The 17,529-nt window shown below is 55.5% G+C and overlaps 1 protein-coding gene across 1 annotated transcript in view; it reads right to left on the bottom strand.

The window, feature by feature from the left end:
- Positions 1 to 17,529, bottom strand: part of THBS3 (thrombospondin 3) — a 91,826-nt gene that overhangs the window by 62,631 nt on the left and 11,666 nt on the right. The window contains exons 6-14 of the mRNA XM_075330637.1: positions 17,220 to 17,302; positions 15,914 to 15,965; positions 14,635 to 14,783; positions 14,420 to 14,560; positions 14,257 to 14,334; positions 14,033 to 14,185; positions 13,814 to 13,924; positions 11,811 to 11,918; positions 11,565 to 11,724 (exon numbers count right to left, since the gene is read on the bottom strand). Coding sequence (XP_075186752.1) covers positions 11,565 to 11,724; positions 11,811 to 11,918; positions 13,814 to 13,924; positions 14,033 to 14,185; positions 14,257 to 14,334; positions 14,420 to 14,560; positions 14,635 to 14,783; positions 15,914 to 15,965; positions 17,220 to 17,302 — 1,035 coding nt within the window. The remainder of the gene's footprint in view (positions 1 to 11,564; positions 11,725 to 11,810; positions 11,919 to 13,813; positions 13,925 to 14,032; positions 14,186 to 14,256; positions 14,335 to 14,419; positions 14,561 to 14,634; positions 14,784 to 15,913; positions 15,966 to 17,219; positions 17,303 to 17,529) is intronic.

Raw genomic sequence — 17,529 nt, 5'->3', positions numbered from 1 at the left:
GCTCTCACCCCCCGCTACACCCAGACAACACCCAGAACATGTACAGCCCCTACACAAACACTTGGTAACTACACACAACAACATCTCTCTCTCTATATATATATATATATATAACAAAAATCATACATTAACTACACAATACGTAAATTCTAGAATACCCGATGCGTAGAATCGGGCCACCTTCTAGTATATATATATATATATATATATATATATATATATATATATATATATATATATATATATATATATATATATATATATATATATATATGCATACAGTGTGTCCACCCATATCCTGTCCACCGCCATTAACTTGAGAGCGGCGGCAGCTATAGGCATAGAAGTGGTGTCTAGGTATAGTAAAGTAGCCATGCGCTACGCAAGGAAACCACCTATAGCGCCACTTGATGGAGAACAATGGAGTCAGGGCTGTATTCTGCCTTCGTGCTGCCCTAGGCACTTTAAGTGGTCGCGCCCCTTAGTGACAACGTAAAACTGAGTTTTCGCACTCGACCTCTTTTTAAGGCAGATCTACTCTGTAAAACACTTTAAAAAGTATAAATGAGAAACAAAGGGCACTAACCCCCCCAATGGGGATCACCACGGGCACATCAAAACATAGCATGAGTATAAAATATTCCCACCACACCGTCCCCACTTATATACTGTGACTGTCACACTGCCCCTAATAAACACCACACTGCCCTCCCTTATAAATTATACCCACCACACCTTCCTCAATTATGAAATATGATCTGTACTGTCCTCACATCATGCTGCCCCCTCCTCACAATGTCCCATGCATGCTGCCCCCTCCTCACAATGTCCCATGCATGCTGCCCCCTCCTCACAGTGTCCCATGCATGCTGCCCCCTCCTCACAGTGTCCCATGCATGCTGCCCCCTCCTCACAGTGTCCCATGCATGCTGCCCCCTCCTCACAGTGTCCCATGCATGCTGCCCCCTCCTCACAGTGTCCCATGCATGCTGCTCCATCCTCACAATGTCCCATGCATGCTGCCCCCTCCTCACAATGTCCCATGCATGCTGCCCCCTCCTCACAGTGTACCATGCATGCTGCCCCCTCCTCACAGTGTCCCATGCATGCTGCCCCCTCCTCACAGTGTCCCATGCATGCTGCCCCCTCCTCACAGTGTCCCATGCATGCTGCCCCCTCCTCACAGGGTCCCATGCATGCTGCCCCCTCCTCACAGGGTCCCATGCATGCTGCCCCCTCCTCACAGGGTCCCATGCATGCTGCCCCCTCCTCACAGGGTCCCATGCATGCTGCCCCCTCCTCACAGGGTCCCATGCATGCTGCCCCCTCCTCACAGGGTCCCATGCATGCTGCCCCCTCCTCACAGTGTCCCATGCATGCTGCCCCCTCCTCACAGTGTCCCATGCATGCTGCCCCCTCCTCACAGTGTCCCATGCATGCTGCCCCCTCCTCACAGTGTCCCATGCATGCTGCTCCATCCTCACAGTGTCCCATGCATGCTGCTCCATCCTCACAGTGTCCCATGCATGCTGCTCCCTCCTCACAGTGTCCCATGCATGCTGCTCCCTCCTCACAATGTCCCATGCATGCTGCCCCCTCCTCACAGTGTCCCATGCATGCTGCCCCCTCCTCACAGTGTCCCATGCATGCTGCCCCCTCCTCACAGTGTCCCATGCATGCTGCCCCCTCCTCACAGTGTCCCATGCATGCTGCCCCCTCCTCACAGTGTCCCATGCATGCTGCTCCATCCTCACAATGTCCCATGCATGCTGCCCCCTCCTCACAGGGTCCCATGCATGCTGCTCCCTCCTCACAGGGTCCCATGCATGCTGCCCCCTCCTCACAGTGTCCCATGCATGCTGCCCCCTCCTCACAGTGTCCCATGCATGCTGCTCCATCCTCAGTGTCCCATGCATGCTGCCCCCTCCTCACAATGTCCTATGCATGCTGCCCCCTCCTCACAATGTCCCATGCATGCTGCCCCCTCCTCACAATGTCCTATGCATGCTGCCCCCTCCTCACAATGTCCTATGCATGCTGCCCCCTCCTCACAATGTCCTATGCATGCTGCCCCCTCCTCACAATGTCCCATGCATGCTGCCCCTCTCCATGAGCTCCTAATGCTGCCTTACTCTTTTCCATAATGACACCTCCATGCTGCCCCATTCATCATACTAAGACCACCACACTAACGCTTATGCTGAGACCCCACCCCCCCCACACACACACACACTACCCCACTCTTGATATTGACTCCCCTACATTGCTCCACTCCATACTGAGCCCACACATGCTGCCCCTTCTCCATAATGAGCTCCCAATGCTGCCCCCCTCTCATTCTGAGTCCTTACACTCCCCCCATCGATATTGTCATTGCTCTATCCCTCAACCCTTGTCATCTGTCTCTAGCATTAGCCCCTCTCTCCCATTCCCCCAGCAGCAGCCTCTCTCCCCCGCCTTCAGCATCAGCCTCTGTCCCCAGCCTCCCCCAGCCTCAGCCTCTCTCTCCCCCCAGCCTCCCCCCCAGCCTCAGCCTCTCTCCCCCCAGCCTCCCCCCCCAGCCTCAGCCTCTCTCATCCCCCAGCCTCCCCCCCCCAGCCTCAGCCTCCCTCCCCCCCCAGCCTCCCCCCCAGCCTCAGCCTCCCTCCCCCCCAGCCTCTCCCCCCAGCCTCAGCCTCCCTCCCCCCCAGCCTCTCCCCCCAGCCTCAGCCTCCCTCCCCCCCAGCCTCAGCCTCCCTCCCCCCCCAGCCTCTCCCCCCAGCCTCAGCCTCCCTCCCCCCCAGCCTCTCCCCCCAGCCTCAGCCTCCCTCCCCCCCCAGCCTCAGCCTCCCTCCCCCCCCAGCCTCTCCCCCCAGCCTCAGCCTCCCTCCCCCCCAGCCTCTCCCCCCAGCCTCAGCCTCTCTCCCCCCCAGCCTCTCTCCCCCCCAGCCTCCCCCTCTCTCCCCCCCAGCCTCTCCCCCCAGCCTCAGCCTCTCTCCCCCCCAGCCTCTCCCCCCAGCCTCAGCCTCTCTCCCCCCCCAGCCTCTCTCCCCCCAGCCTCCCCCTCTCTCCCCCCCAGCCTCCCCCTCTCTCTCCCCCCAGCCTCAGCCTCTCTCCCCCCAGCCTCCCCCCCAGCCTCAGCCTCTCTCCCCCCAGCCTCCCCCCCAGCCTCAGCCTCTCTCCCCCCAGCCTCCCCCCCAGCCTCAGCCTCTCTCCCCCCAGCCTCCCCCCCAGCCTCAGCCTCTCTCCCCCCAGCCTCCCCCCCAGCCTCAGCCTCTCTCCCCCCAGCCTCCCCCCCAGCCTCAGCCTCTCTCCCCCCCAGCCTCAGCCTCTCTCTCCCCCCAGCCTCCCCCCCAGCCTCAGCCTCTCTCCCCCCCCAGCCTCCCCCCCAGCCTCAGCCTCTCTCTAGCCTCAGCCTCTCCCCCCAGCCTCAGCCTCTCTCTTCCCAGCCTCCCCCCAGCCTCAGCCTCTCTCTTCCCAGCCTCCCCCCAGCCTCAGCCTCTCTCTTCCCAGCCTCCCCCCAGCCTCAGCCTCTCTCTTCCCAGCCTCCCCCCAGCCTCAGCCTCTCTCTTCCCAGCCTCCCCCCAGCCTCAGCCTCTCTTTTCCCAGCCTCCCCCCAGCCTCTCTCTTTTCCCAGCCTCCCCCCAGCCTCTCTCTTTTCCCAGCCTCCCCCCAGCCTCTCTCTTTTCCCAGCCTCCCCCCAGCCTCTCTCTTTTCCCAGCCTCCCCCCAGCCTCTCTCTTTTCCCAGCCTCCCCCCAGCCTCTCTCTTTTCCCAGCCTCCCCCCAGCCTCTCTCTTTTCCCAGCCTCCCCCCAGCCTCTCTCTTTTCCCAGCCTCCCCCCAGCCTCTCTTTTCCCAGCCTCCCCCCAGCCTCTCTCTTTTCCCAGCCTCCCCCCAGCCTCTCTCTTTTCCCAGCCTCCCCCCAGCCTCTCTCATCCCAGCCTCCCCCCCAGCCTCAGCCTCTCTCTTCCCAGCCTCCCCCCAGCCTCTCTTTTCCCAGCCTCCCCCCAGCCTCTCTCTTTTCCCAGCCTCCCCCCAGCCTCTCTCTCATCCCAGCCTCCCCCCAGCCTCAGCCTCTCTCTTCCCAGCCTCCCCCCAGCCTCTCTCTTTTCCCAGCCTCCCCCCAGCCTCTCTCTCTCTCTTCCCAGCCTCTCTCTTTTCCCAGCCTCCCCCCAGCCTCTCTCTTTTCCCAGCCTCCCCCCAGCCAAAAAGAGGCATCGCAACGATCATTAACTAACCTGTAAGGTGCCCATACATTCTAGGCTCTGCCTTACGCATACCTGCTCCGGTGCCTGCTGCCCTGCTCTGCTATTATCCTCTTCTGGCTGGCTCCAGCTCCAGTCGCGTCCTCCTCCGCGGCGTGTGTCAGCTGCAGAATTGGACGCTGCAGCACGGGGCAGTGAGCTGATTGGCGCGCCTCTGACCCGGAAGTGCAGGCGCTGGAACTTCCGGGGTTAATCAGCTCACTATGCCTGGCGCCCTCCGTGTATTTAAAGAGACAGAAGTGCGCCTTTCCTCTCCCTCTCAACCCCCCCCTCCCCCCCGAGAACACAGCGAAGTGCAATGGAGGGAGGGGCGGGGGGCGGGGATGTAAAAAAAAAAAATTTTTTTTTTTTTTTTTTTTTGCTGCCAGAAAGTGCCGCCCCCCCGCAACGTGCCGCCCTAGGCACGGGACCACAGGTGCCTAGTGGCAAATACGGCCCTGAATGGAGTTAGCATTTTTATCTCGAAAACGGAACGAGATAGAGAAAAAAAGTGAATTACAAAGTTGTAGGGCATCATCAACTCAATACGAATCGACACCTTGAACTCAGAAATGCTATGATATGAAACCCATGACCCCCCCCAAACATTGAATGCTGGTCACGCATATGGCGCTCATTAGTGGCCCCTGTCAGCTGCAATGCACATCTGGCCTCTGCACAGCATACTGTATCTGGCTGCAATGCACATCTGGCCTCTGCACAGCATACTGTATCTGGCTGCAATGCACATCTGGCCTCTGCACAGCATACTGTATCTGGCTGCAATGCACATCTGGCCTCTGCACAGCATACTGTATCTGGCTGCAATGCACATCTGGCCTCTGCACAGCATACTGTATCTGGCTGCAATGCACATCTGGCCTCTGCACAGCATACTGTATCTTGCTGCAATGCACATCTGGCCTCTGCACAGCATACTGTATCTGGCTGCAATGCACATCTGGCCTCTGCACAGCATACTGTATCTGGCTGCAATGCACATCTGGCCTCTGCACAGCATACGGTATCTGGCTGCAATGCACATCTGGCCTCTGCACAGCATACGGTATCTGGCTGCAATGCACATCTGGCCTCTGCACAGCATACGGTATCTGGCTGCAATGCACATCTGGCCTCTGCACAGCATACGGTATCTGGCTGCAATGCACATCTGGCCTCTGCACAGCATACTGTATCTTGCTGCAATGCACATCTGGCCTCTGCACAGCATACTGTATCTGGCTGCAATGCACATCTGCACTCTGCACAGCATACTGTATCTTGCTGCACGTTGTGCAATATGGCAGGTGACACGTTTGCACAAGCATCTGTGATACGTGGTCGTAGGTCCTGCAATGTTGGTGGAGGGGTCGCATACACCTGCTGTTTGATGTGACCTCACAGAAAGAAGTACAATGGGGTCAGGTCAGGAGAGCGGAGGCCACTCCACACAGCCACCATACCCAATGACTTTTAGGAGGCCTCCATGAGGTGCCGCTTCACGTCCGCAGCCTTGTGAGTGTTACACCTTCTAATCATAGCATTTCTGTGCAAGGTGTGGACTCGGATTGAATTGATGAGGCCCAAAACTTTATAACTCACTTTTTTTCTCTCTCTCGTTCCGTTTGAGATAAAAATGCTAACTCCGTTGTTTTCCACCAGGTGGCGCTATAGGTGGTTTCATTGCTTAGCGCATGGCTACTTTACTATACCTAGACACCACTTCTATGCCTATAGCTGTCGCCGCTCTCAAGTTAATGGCGGTGTATACAGGAGATGGGTGGACACATATATACATACACACACACACACACACACACACATATATATTATATATACATACACAAACTGTACATACATAGGGTGGGCCATTTATATATAAGGATACACCTAAATAAAATGGGAATAGTTGGCGATTTCAACTTCCTATTTCTGGCTCATTAGTATATGGGAGGGGGGAAACTTTTCAAGATGGGTGGTGGCCATTTTGAAGTCGGACATTTTGGATCCAACTTTATTTTTTCCAATGGGTAGAGGGTCATCTAACATATCAAACTTAACGTAACTTTATTTGTTCATTAGTTATTTACAATTTGATCACATTTTATAAGTGGTTGTAAAAGTGCTGCCCGTTGTGTTGGATTGTCAATGCAACCCTCTTCTCCCATTCTTGACACACTGATAGCAACAACGCAGAAGAAATGCTAGCACAGGCTTCCAGTATGCGCTGTTACAAGATGTGCAGCATCTGAATCTTCACAGCATAGACAATTGCCTTCAGATGACCCCAAACATAAAAGTCTAAGGGGATCAGATCGGGAGACCTTGATGGCCATTCAACTGGCCCACGATGACCAATCCACTTTCCAGGACACTGTTCATGTAGGAATGCTCGGACATGACACCCATAATGTGGAGGTGCAATGTGTAGTTTAATAATCCAAGGACCTTCCACATACCGCCCACCTATCGCGTGACCTATGACATGGCAGGACATGAGATGTGCCTTCAAGTTCCAGAGAATTATGAAATGGCAGCTTTCCCCACACGGAAGATATTACCATCATGTTTTCCATTATGATTTTATCTATCCATAAGCTAGGAAACATGATGCATCTATTGCCTTCCAGCAGCTAGTTATGAATTATGGGCTGATACGCATGTCCCACAATTAAGGCAAAATGTGTTATATGCGTCCCACTGCCCTGAGGCCAGAATTATGCCTACCATATTTGTGGGAGCTACGCACACTCCAATTTTATAATTTTTACCCAGGAGCCAGGCTGTCTCCAAGTTTCCCTTTGAAGCTTCTCTAAAATTAGCAATTGCCCGCCCACTTCCCTAGCTGAATTGTCACCAGGGGGTCTTGGTCAGGGCTTCTTCCTTCCTACAATTTGTTCCAGGATCTTGGTACAGTGGAACCTTTGTTAACAAGAACAATCCGTTCTGGGAGTTGCTTGTTAATCAAGTTACTCGTTCAGCAGAGCAAGATTTCCCATAGGAAATCATTGCAATGCAGACGATTCCTTCCACAATGTGTTAAATGTCCCATCCTGGTCCCCTATTGCGTCATTCCACACATGCACAAACGCACACAAACATGTACAAACACACACAAACTCACACAAGCACACACACATATTATGCTCACCTTACCTTCCGTTCCGTTCCAACGCCGGTCTCCTGGGACTTGCTGTTCTCTGGTGCGGGCCGTGTATCGGGTAACCATAACGACGAGGGCGGAACTTCTTGCCAGAGAGCTGACGTCAAAGTCAGAGCCGCGTGCCTCTGATTGGCCAGCGTGCTGCCTTTGAGTAGCGGTGACAGGAACCAGGAAGTTCCTGCTTTGTTGCTATGGATGCTGATGCCTGGAGTGGAGTGGAGTGGAGTGGAGCGGAGCAGCGCACTATAGGACCCAGGAGACCGGCGATGAAACGGAATGTACACATATTATATGCTCACCTTACCTTCCGTTCCACCACCGGCCTCATGGTACTTGTAGTTCGCCGCGATGTACCTGGGAACTACAAGAACCATGAGACCGGCGGTGGAACAGAAGGTAAGGTGAGCATAATACTGTATGTGTGTGTGTGCTTGTGCGTACATGTGTGTGTTTGTGTGGACTGCAAGTGCGGGTTAGAGCACGGTGGATGTGCGGAACCGGAAGTGTGTGCAGAGAGGATTTCGCTCGTACAGCAAAGCTTTCTCGTAAAGCGGGTTACAAATTTACAGAAAGCTTTGCTTGTTAAGCGAAATTCTCGTTAAGTGGGTTACTCGTTAAGCGAGGTTCCACTGTATTTGATTTCTATCCTGAATGGGGTGACATCTTGCTGCAGGTCAGGATGTGTGGAAATAAGTATGATTGGCATATATTGATATACCATGTTCCTCACACCTCGCCCCCTTAGAGGGCAAAAAAATTCTGTGTTCCCAACGAGTCTGTCCACAACCTCCTTCCTGGATCCCACAGGACTCTCTACCTCTCAGATTTGGAAACAGCCGCCTCCCTGAGGTCACTCAGCGCCTCAAGACTGGCACCTACTGGTAGGGCAGTCCGGAACCCCTAGCAAGAGGTAGCCAGAAGCAGCGTTAAAGCCCCACCTTCACAGGAACCCTCTGGGCCAGCACCGGGTTCAGTTATCCCTCTGGAAGATGAGGGCACAGAAGGCAGTGCGTTGTCTGCATTCTCGGTACTCAGCCTGCGGGTGACAGCAGCTATGTAGGCTGTCTCCCTTGGGAATAACGACACCTAAATAAAATAAAAAATAAATCTTTATTTTTATATAATGCTAACATACTCCACAGCGATTTACATACATCAGGAACACTGTCCTCAATCTAAATTCCCTATCTGTATGTCTTTTTTAGAGTGTGGGAGGAAACCGGAGTACCAGGAGGAAACGCAAGCAAACACGGGGAGAACATACAAACTCCTTGCAGATGTCCTTGGTGGGATTCAAACCCAGGACCCCAGCACTGCAAGACTGCAGTGATAACCACTGAGCCACTGTGCTGCACATAAGCCATCTTTCCATAAGCCCAACTGGCTGGGGACAGCACGTTCCTGTCAACCTGACAGGCTGGGCATACAGGTTTCCCACCACCCTGACAAGCTGTGGGCAACACCAATCCCTCATCTTGCAGGCTGTGGGAAATACTTCCTCACCGTTCTGACAGGTGACGGGTACTGCTGTCCCATCCTCCTGACATACAGTGGGGTCCAACTTTCCCATCCGGGCAGGCTATAGGTACCCCATTCCCCCCATCTTGACAGGTTATAGGGACCACTTTCCCTAACCAGTGACAACTGGTGGGTACACCCTTCCCATTATCCGGACAAATCATGGGTACAACTTCCCCATCACCCCGACCAGCTGTGGGAAAACCTTCCTCACTACATTGACAGGTTATGGGTGCAACTTTCCCATCACCTGGAGCCTGATGGTGCCACTGGCAGGTTCGCTCAAAGGCCAGCAAAAACAAATCCAAGTCTCCATCTTTCTCCAGCACTGGGAAGTCCTTGACACGGACCTTTGGAGGCTTGGTCTCTCGATTGTCTAGGGTGGGCAGCAGGGTCTGCAGCCGAGAAAGCTGCAGCTGGTGTTCTCGCTCTGCGGCCTCACGCTTTGCCACACGCTCCCGCTATGCCATTAGGATCCAGTAGACCTTTAGGTCTACAACCTCAAGATGGGACAGAGCAGTTTTAAAAAGGGCATCTGAGCCTTTCAGGTTGGAGGGAAGGGCAGGTGATGAGCTGTCCACTGAACAGCCAAGTGGTTAGCTGCCCCCTGCAGGACTGATGACCGGCTTCCTGAGGCCCCTAGGCTCTGCTCCTCCTCACTGCACATAATGCAGTATTTGTCCACAGCGTTGGCCATCTCCTTAGTTTGGCTCCTGATGCCATCGTCCATTCTTGCAGTCTTTTGTCACTGACACAGCTGCCACCTGATGCCTCCACACACCGTACAGCATCTGCACTCTGACACTAGAGCTCAGCTGCTCCTAAGACCCCAGAGGCAACGGCTGCTACTGGTAGTCTCTAGTGTATGGGAGTATGGGTCTCACACCCAAAACACTTATCCCGATCCCACCGCTGCCACCAATATGTGATGAAGAGGCGGGGGGGGGGGGGGTCTCCCGAACATCCCACCCCTGTTCATCAATCTGTGACGATACCGCACCTCGCAGCCCCATCCTGACATCTCTAATACGTTGGAGCCACGCGAGACGACCTTGTCACTTCCACCAACACGCGACGTTCCATGGCCCCAGGGGTAAGGTCAGCTTGGCGCTGTTTTACACCGACACCCTCTGTTCATGCAGGCACAGGGAGGCAGACAGAGCGGCCCACGCAAGGCGTGACATCCCACTCACTCACAAGCCTGACAGACAGACAGACCCCAGTAGTCTGCCACCAGCTCCTCGTTAGATATAGGCCTGGTCCGTTAGCAGAATTTTTATCGGGCCAGAAGCCAGCCACAGGTTGCATGTAATACTAAACCAAGCACACGGACATGGGATTTATAGATGGAGATAAAAGAACAACCCAGGATTAAATTATATATTTATTCGTCTTAAGGACACACTAGATAAAATGGTGTATACATGAGAAAGTTACAGATCATGGTCAGTAATGCAGATACAAGTAAGATATAGGTGGAAGCAGGTGTACATATGAATCAGTTACCCTTTTTCTTGTGACTAGGCCCGGTGCTGGCTTGGGACAGGGGAGGCGTTGTGGAGTGAATGGTTTCCTTGGGACTCCCCACACATTTACTGGATGTGACCTCTCTCGGAAGAACCCCTCCAAAATGTCCGCTTTGGTTTTTAATAACCCATGGACCACATACTGCGCATATAGTGACCTATGACAAGGCTGGACATGAGATGTGCCTTCAAGTTCCAGAGAATTATGAGATGGCAGCTTTCCTCATATTTCCGCTTCTGAGAGAGAGTCCCATGCGGAAGATATTACCATCATGTTTCCTATTATGATTTTATCTATCCATAGCTAGGAAACATGTTGTGTCTAATCTCTTCCAACGGCTCGTTATTAATTATGAGCTGATATGCACGTTCTATAATTAAGGCAAAATATGTGTTACGTGCGTCCTGCTGTCCTGAGGCCGAAAAAATGACTACCATATTTGAGGGAGCTACGTACACCATCATTTTATACATTTTACCTAGGAGCCAGGCTGTCTCCAAGTTTCCCTTTAAAGCTCCTCTGAAACTAGCAATCACCCGCCCACTTCCCTAGCTGAATTACTTTTGTCACCACGGGGCCTTGCTGTGGTCAGGGTTCCTTCCTTTCTATGATTAACCTTGTCACCTACCATTTGTTCCAGGATCTTGGTATTTGATTTCTATCCAGAATAGGGTGACCTCTTGTTGCAGGTAAGCATGTGTGGAAATATTTATGATTGGTTTGTAGCATATTCCTCACAATATATAGATATATAAGTGGTGTACATGCATAGCCGCACAGAGAGGTATAATGATCAGAGATATAACACCTGCCTACATTCTGACTGCACTGCCACACACTGTCCAGGTCTGGAAGGAGACGCGCAGACACCATCCCTCGTGTCACCGGGAGCATGTGTTGTCTACAGTGCCGACAGACACGGGACCACTCTCACCACCATGTACATGCACACAGGCGGCCATCACATATACAGGTACACAGATCAGGATTCATCACATAGGTATGATTCAGTGAGGACGGTCGCCCCCATCGCTTCCTCCCCCTGTCAGTAAGCTGTAATATTTCCCATGTGGATGTGAATGATCTCATGGTGGACACTGAAGATGCTGGGAGCAGTGCTGCCCGACACTCACCATCCCCATCCGTGTCGTTGTCGCAGGCATCCCCTTCTCCATTGGCATCTGTGTCCTTCTGGTCGTTGTTGGGCACATTGGGACAGTTGTCACAGGCGTCTCCGAACGAATCGGTGTCAGAGTTCTGCTGGTCCTTGTTAGGGACCAGTCTGCAGTTATCCTGGAAGAGGACAGTGGACTCAGAAGAGACCCCCAACAAGAAGAGCAATACCCGCCCTCCAAACATCCAGGGGGACCCTTGATTACCTCCACGTTTTTAATTCCATCACCATCGGCATCCTCATCACACTGATCCCCGATCCCGTCATTATCCGCATCCTCCTGCCCAGAGTTAGGGGTCAGTCTGCAGTTATCCTGCGAGGAAGGAGGAGATGAGATGTAATAGAAGTGTGGTGAGGCCTAGACAAAGGGGGGAGACCGGGGACACCAAGAGTCTATACAGCGGGGCCCACAGTGCGAGGGGACAGGACACAGGGCACGAGGAGACCCCCACACTCTATACAGCGGGACCCACAGTGCGAGGGGACAGGACACAGGGCACGAGGAGACCCCCAGAGTCTACACAGCAGGGGCCCAGACAGTGCGAGAAGACAGGGACACAGGGCACGAGGAGACCCCCAGAGTCTATACAGCGGGACCCACAGTGCGAGGAGACACAGGGACACAGGGCATGGGGAGACCCCCAGAGTCTATACAGCGGGACCCACAGTGCGAGGAGACACAGGGACACAGGGCACGAGGAGACCCCCAGAGTCTATACAGCGGGACCCACAGTGCGAGGAGACACAGGGACACAGGGCACGAGGAGACCCCCAGAGTCTATACAGCGGGACCCACAGTGCGAGGAGACACAGGGACACAGGGCACGAGGAGACCCCCAGAGTCTATACAGCGGGACCCACAGTCCGAGGAGACAGGACACAGGGCACGAGGAGACCCCCACACTCTATACAGCGGAGGCCCAGACAGTGCGAGGAGACAGGGACACAGGGCACGAGGAGACCCCCAGAGTCTATACAGCGGGACCCACAGTCCGAGGAGACAGGACACAGGGCACGAGGAGACCCCCACACTCTATACAGCGGAGGCCCAGACAGTGCGAGGAGACACAGGGCACGAGGAGACCCCCAGAGTCTATACAGCGGGACCCACAGTGCGAAGAGACAGGGACACAGGGCACGAGGAGACCCTGACACTCTATACAACGGGGGGCCCAGACAGTGCGAAGAGACACAGGGACACAGTGCACAAGGAGACCCCCAGAGTCTACACAGCGGGACCCACAGTGCGAAGAGACAGGGACACAGTGCACGAAGAGACCCCCAGAGTCTATACAGCGGGGGCCCAGACAGTGCGAGGAGACACAGGGCACGAGGAGACCCCCAGAGTCTACACAGCGGGACCCACAGCGCGAGGGGACAGGACACAGGGCACGAGGAGACCCCCACACTCTATACAGCGGAGGCCCAGACAGTGCGAGGAGACACAGGGACACAGGGCACGAGGAGACCCCCAGAGTCTACACAGCGGAGGCCAGACAGTGCGAGGAGACAGGGACACAGGGCACGAGGATACCCACAGAGTCTACACAGCGGGACCCACAGTGCGAAGAGAAAGGGACACAGGGCACGAGGAGACCCCCACAGTCTATACAGCGGGGCCCACAGTGCGAGGAGACCCCCAGAGTCTACACAGCGGAGGCCAGACAGTGCGAGGGGACACAGGGTACGAGGAGGCCCTCACAGTCTACACAGCGGAGGCCCAGACAGTGCGAGGGGACACAGAGACACAGGGCACGAGGAGACCCCCAGAATCTACACAGCGGAGGCCCAGACAGTGCGAGGAGACACAGGGCAGGAGGAGACCCCCAGAGTCTACACAGCGGGACCCACAGTGCGAGGAGACAGGGACACAGGGCACGAGGAGACCCCCAGAGCCTACACAGCGGGGGCCCAGACAGTCCGAGGAGACACAGGGCACGAGGAGACCCCCAGAGCCTACACAGCGGAACCCACAGTGCGAGAAGACACAGGGACACAGGGCACGAGGAGACCCCCAGAGTCTACACAGCGGAGGCCCAGACAGTGCGAGAAGACAGGGACACAGGGCACGAGGAGACCCCCCGAGTCTACACAGCGGGGGCCCAGACAGTGCGAGGACACAGGGCACGAGGAGACCCCCAGAGTCTACATAGCGGAGGCCCAGACAGTGCGAGGACACAGGGCAGGAGAGGACTCCCCGATTCCTACCTGGCGGCAGTGCTTGTTGTTGTCGATACAAGGCATGGGCTCATCGGGGTAGCCATCTATGTCCGTGTCGCGGCCGCACGTGTATCCGTTCCCAGCCCATCCAACATTGCACTGCAGGGAACGTAGAGGCAGGAGATGTTAGGTACAGAAGTATGCCGGAGGCTGGTGGGGTCAGGTTACGGGCTCATGATCCCCCGTATAGGAGTAGACCGCTCGTACCGCGCATGTGACGTCACCGTTCCTCTCGAACACACAGTGCGCGTTGACGTGGCAGGGATTAAAAGCGGGGCCTGCACATGATTTCTTCGGGACACATCCAAGAGACTGGTTCCCAACAAACCCCGGCTTACAGGGGCCACACTTGTAAGATCCCTGAAAGAGAAGACCCCCGGGTGAGTTTACGATGGTGACCTGAGGAGGTGGCTGGAGGTGCGGACACTTACCACCGTGTTGGTACAGATGGAGTTCGCAGCGCAGCCGCCATTATTCCCATCATTACATTCATCAATGTCTGTGCAAACCTAAAAACACGAAAGATGAGCGATGAAGACGACCCAGGACCCCGCACCGTGGACCCCGCACCGTGGAGGCGGACTTTGGCCTCACTTGTTTGCTGGCCTTCGCATAGTCGATGCCCACTCCAGAGACAGCGTTGCCCTTGTACCCGCGAGGACAAGCTTCACAGCGGAAACCAGGAAATGCGTTGATGCATTTGGAGCCAGTAAAACAAGGGTTGGCGTGAGAGCACTGTGGGCGACAGCACAGCATCAGGGTACAGCTCCCCCAGAAAGCCCCCGTACAACCGTCCCCCCAGGACACACCTCATCAACATCTGCACAGTGCGTGCCATTACCAAGGGAGCCCGGAGGGCAGGGGCCACAGCGATATCCGGGGTATTCGTACGTCTCCATACAGTCCACACCCTGGAAACACGGGCTGGGGTTACAGCGGGAGCGGTGCTCATGAAACCCTGGAGAAGGAAGGAACAGGGAGACTGTGACCAGAGCAAGGGGGAGGAAGGACGCAACCGCAGCAAGGTGGCATGGGAAAAAAGCTGACTGCGAGGATGAGGGGCCGTGACAAGTGCAAGGGGCGGGCGCCATGTCAAGTTCAAAGGGGCGGGGCCGTGCCAAGAGCGAGGGGGGCGGGGCCGTGCCAAGAGCGAGGGGGGCGGGGCCGTGCCAAGAGCGAGGGGGGCGGGGCCGTGCCAAGAGCGAGGGGGGCGGGGCCGTGCCAAGAGCGAGGGGGGCGGGGCCGTGCCAAGAGCGAGGGGGGCGGGACCGTGCCAAGAGCGAGGGGGGCGGGACCGTGCCAAGAGCGAGGGGGGCGGGACCGTGCCAAGTGCGAGGGGGGCGGGACCGTGCCAAGTGCGAGGGGGGCGGGACCGTGCCAAGTGCGAGGGGGGCGGGACCGTGCAAAGTGCGAGGGGGGCGGGACCGTGCAAAGTGCGAGGGGGGCGGGACCGTGCAAAGTGCGAGGGGGGCGGGACCGTGCAAAGTGCGAGGGGGGCGGGACCGTGCAAAGTGCGAGGGGGGCGGGACCGTGCAAAGTGCGAGGGGGGCGGGACCGTGCAAAGTGCGAGGGGGGCGGGACCGTGCAAAGTGCGAGGGGGGCGGGACCGTGCAAAGTGCGAGGGGGGCGGGACCGTGCAAAGTGCGAGGGGGGCGGGACCGTGCAAAGTGCGAGGGGGGCGGGACCGTGCAAAGTGCAAGGGGGGCGGGACCGTGCAAAGTGCGAGGGGGGCGGGACCGTGCAAAGTGCGAGGGGGGCGGGACCGTGCAAAGTGCGAGGGGGGGGACCGTGCAAAGTGCGAGGGGGGGGACCGTGCAAAGTGCGAGGGGGGGACCGTGCAAAGTGCGAGGGGGGGACCGTGCAAAGTGCGAGGGGGGGACCGTGCAAAGTGCGAGGGTGGGGGGGGGGGAGGGAAGAGAGAAGGAAGAAGGATGCAACAGCAAGGTGGAGTGGCAGAGAAACTGATGAGTGAGTAGTGGGGGGTGGGGGACGCAACGACAGCATGGTGGGGTGAGAAAAAAAAGAAGGATGCAGTGAATGTATATAGCGCTGCAGAGCATGCTGGGTAACTGCTCTAGAACTTCTTACCGCAAACCTGACATTCCATGATCGTGTTCCGGATGAGAGACATTTCCTTCACCTGAAGATACGAGACATCAAATGAGACACCCCAAAATCTGTATCCTCACCCCCCCTCCCCTGTACTAATATCTGTATCCTCACCCCCCTCCCCTGTACTAATATCTGTATCCTCACCCCCCTCCCCTGTACTAATATCTGTATCCTCACCCCCCTCCCCTGTACTAATATCTGTATCCTCACCCCCCTCCCCTGTACTAATATCTGTATCCTCACCCCCCTCCCCTGTACTAATATCTGTATCCTCACCCCCCTCCCCTGTACTAATATCTGTATCCTCACCCCCCTCCCCTGTACTAATATCTGTATCCTCACCCCCCTCCCCTGTACTAATATCTGTATCCTCACCCCCCTCCCCTGTACTAATATCTGTATCCTCACCCCCCTCCCCTGTACTAATAGCTGTATCCTCACCCCCCTCCCCTGTACTAATAGCTGTATCCTCACCCCCCTCCCCTGTACTAATATCTGTATCCTCACCCCCCTCCCCTGTACCAATATCTGTATCCTCACCCCCCTCCCCTGTACCAATATCTGTATCCTCACCCCCCTCCCCTGTACCAATATCTGTATCCTCACCCCCCTCCCCTGTACTAATATCTGTATCCTCACCCCCCTCCCCTGTACTAATATCTGTATCCTCACCCCCCTCCCCTGTACTAATATCTGTATCCTCACCCCCCTCCCCTGTACTAATATCTGTATCCTCACCCCCCTCCCCTGTACTAATATCTGTATCCTCACCCCCCTCCCCTGTACCAATATCTGTATCCTCACCCCCCTCCCCTGTACCAATATCTGTATCCTCACCCCCCTCCCCTGTACTAATATCTGTATCCTCACCCCCCTCCCCTGTACTAATATCTGTATCCTCACCCCCCTCCCCTGTACCAATATCTGTATCCTCACCCCCCTCCCCTGTACTAATATCTGTATCCTCACCCCCCTCCCCTGTACTAATATCTGTATCCTCACCCCCCTCCCCTGTACTAATATCTGTATCCTCACCCCCCTCCCCTGTACTAATATCTGTATCCTCACCCCCCTCCCCTGTACTAATATCTGTATCCTCACCCCCCTCCCCTGTACTAATATCTGTATCCTCACCCCCCTCCCCTGTACTAATATCTGTATCCTCACCCCCCTCCCCTGTACTAATATCTGTATCCTCACCCCCCTCCCCTGTACCAATATCTGTATCCTCACCCACCTCCCCTGTACTAATATCTGTATCCTCACCCTCTGCTGTCCTCACCTGGTCCCGGATATCCTCTCTCAGGTCGGCCAGCAGCTTATTAAACAGCGTCATTTGGGTGATTAGAGCCTTTGTGTGTTCCCCTGAAATGGCAGAAGAAATAGTGAGAACTGGTATAAGGACAAAATGTATGGTTAACCTCTTAACGATCGCAGGCAGTAAAGGTACGTCCTAGCGGTCACAGTGTTAATCTCCCCGGCTGCTGCAGGCGGTGATCCGCGCACATGTCAGCTGGTTTATACAACTGACATGTGTGCCTGCTAGGCACGAGTTGTATCGCTATCCACCCGTGCCTTATAAATGGCGCTGT

This window comes from Anomaloglossus baeobatrachus, chromosome 12, assembly GCF_048569485.1.
Source record: "Anomaloglossus baeobatrachus isolate aAnoBae1 chromosome 12, aAnoBae1.hap1, whole genome shotgun sequence".
Classification (NCBI taxonomy): domain Eukaryota; kingdom Metazoa; phylum Chordata; class Amphibia; order Anura; family Aromobatidae; genus Anomaloglossus; species Anomaloglossus baeobatrachus.
This window is presented reverse-complemented; position numbering and strand designations above follow the sequence as displayed.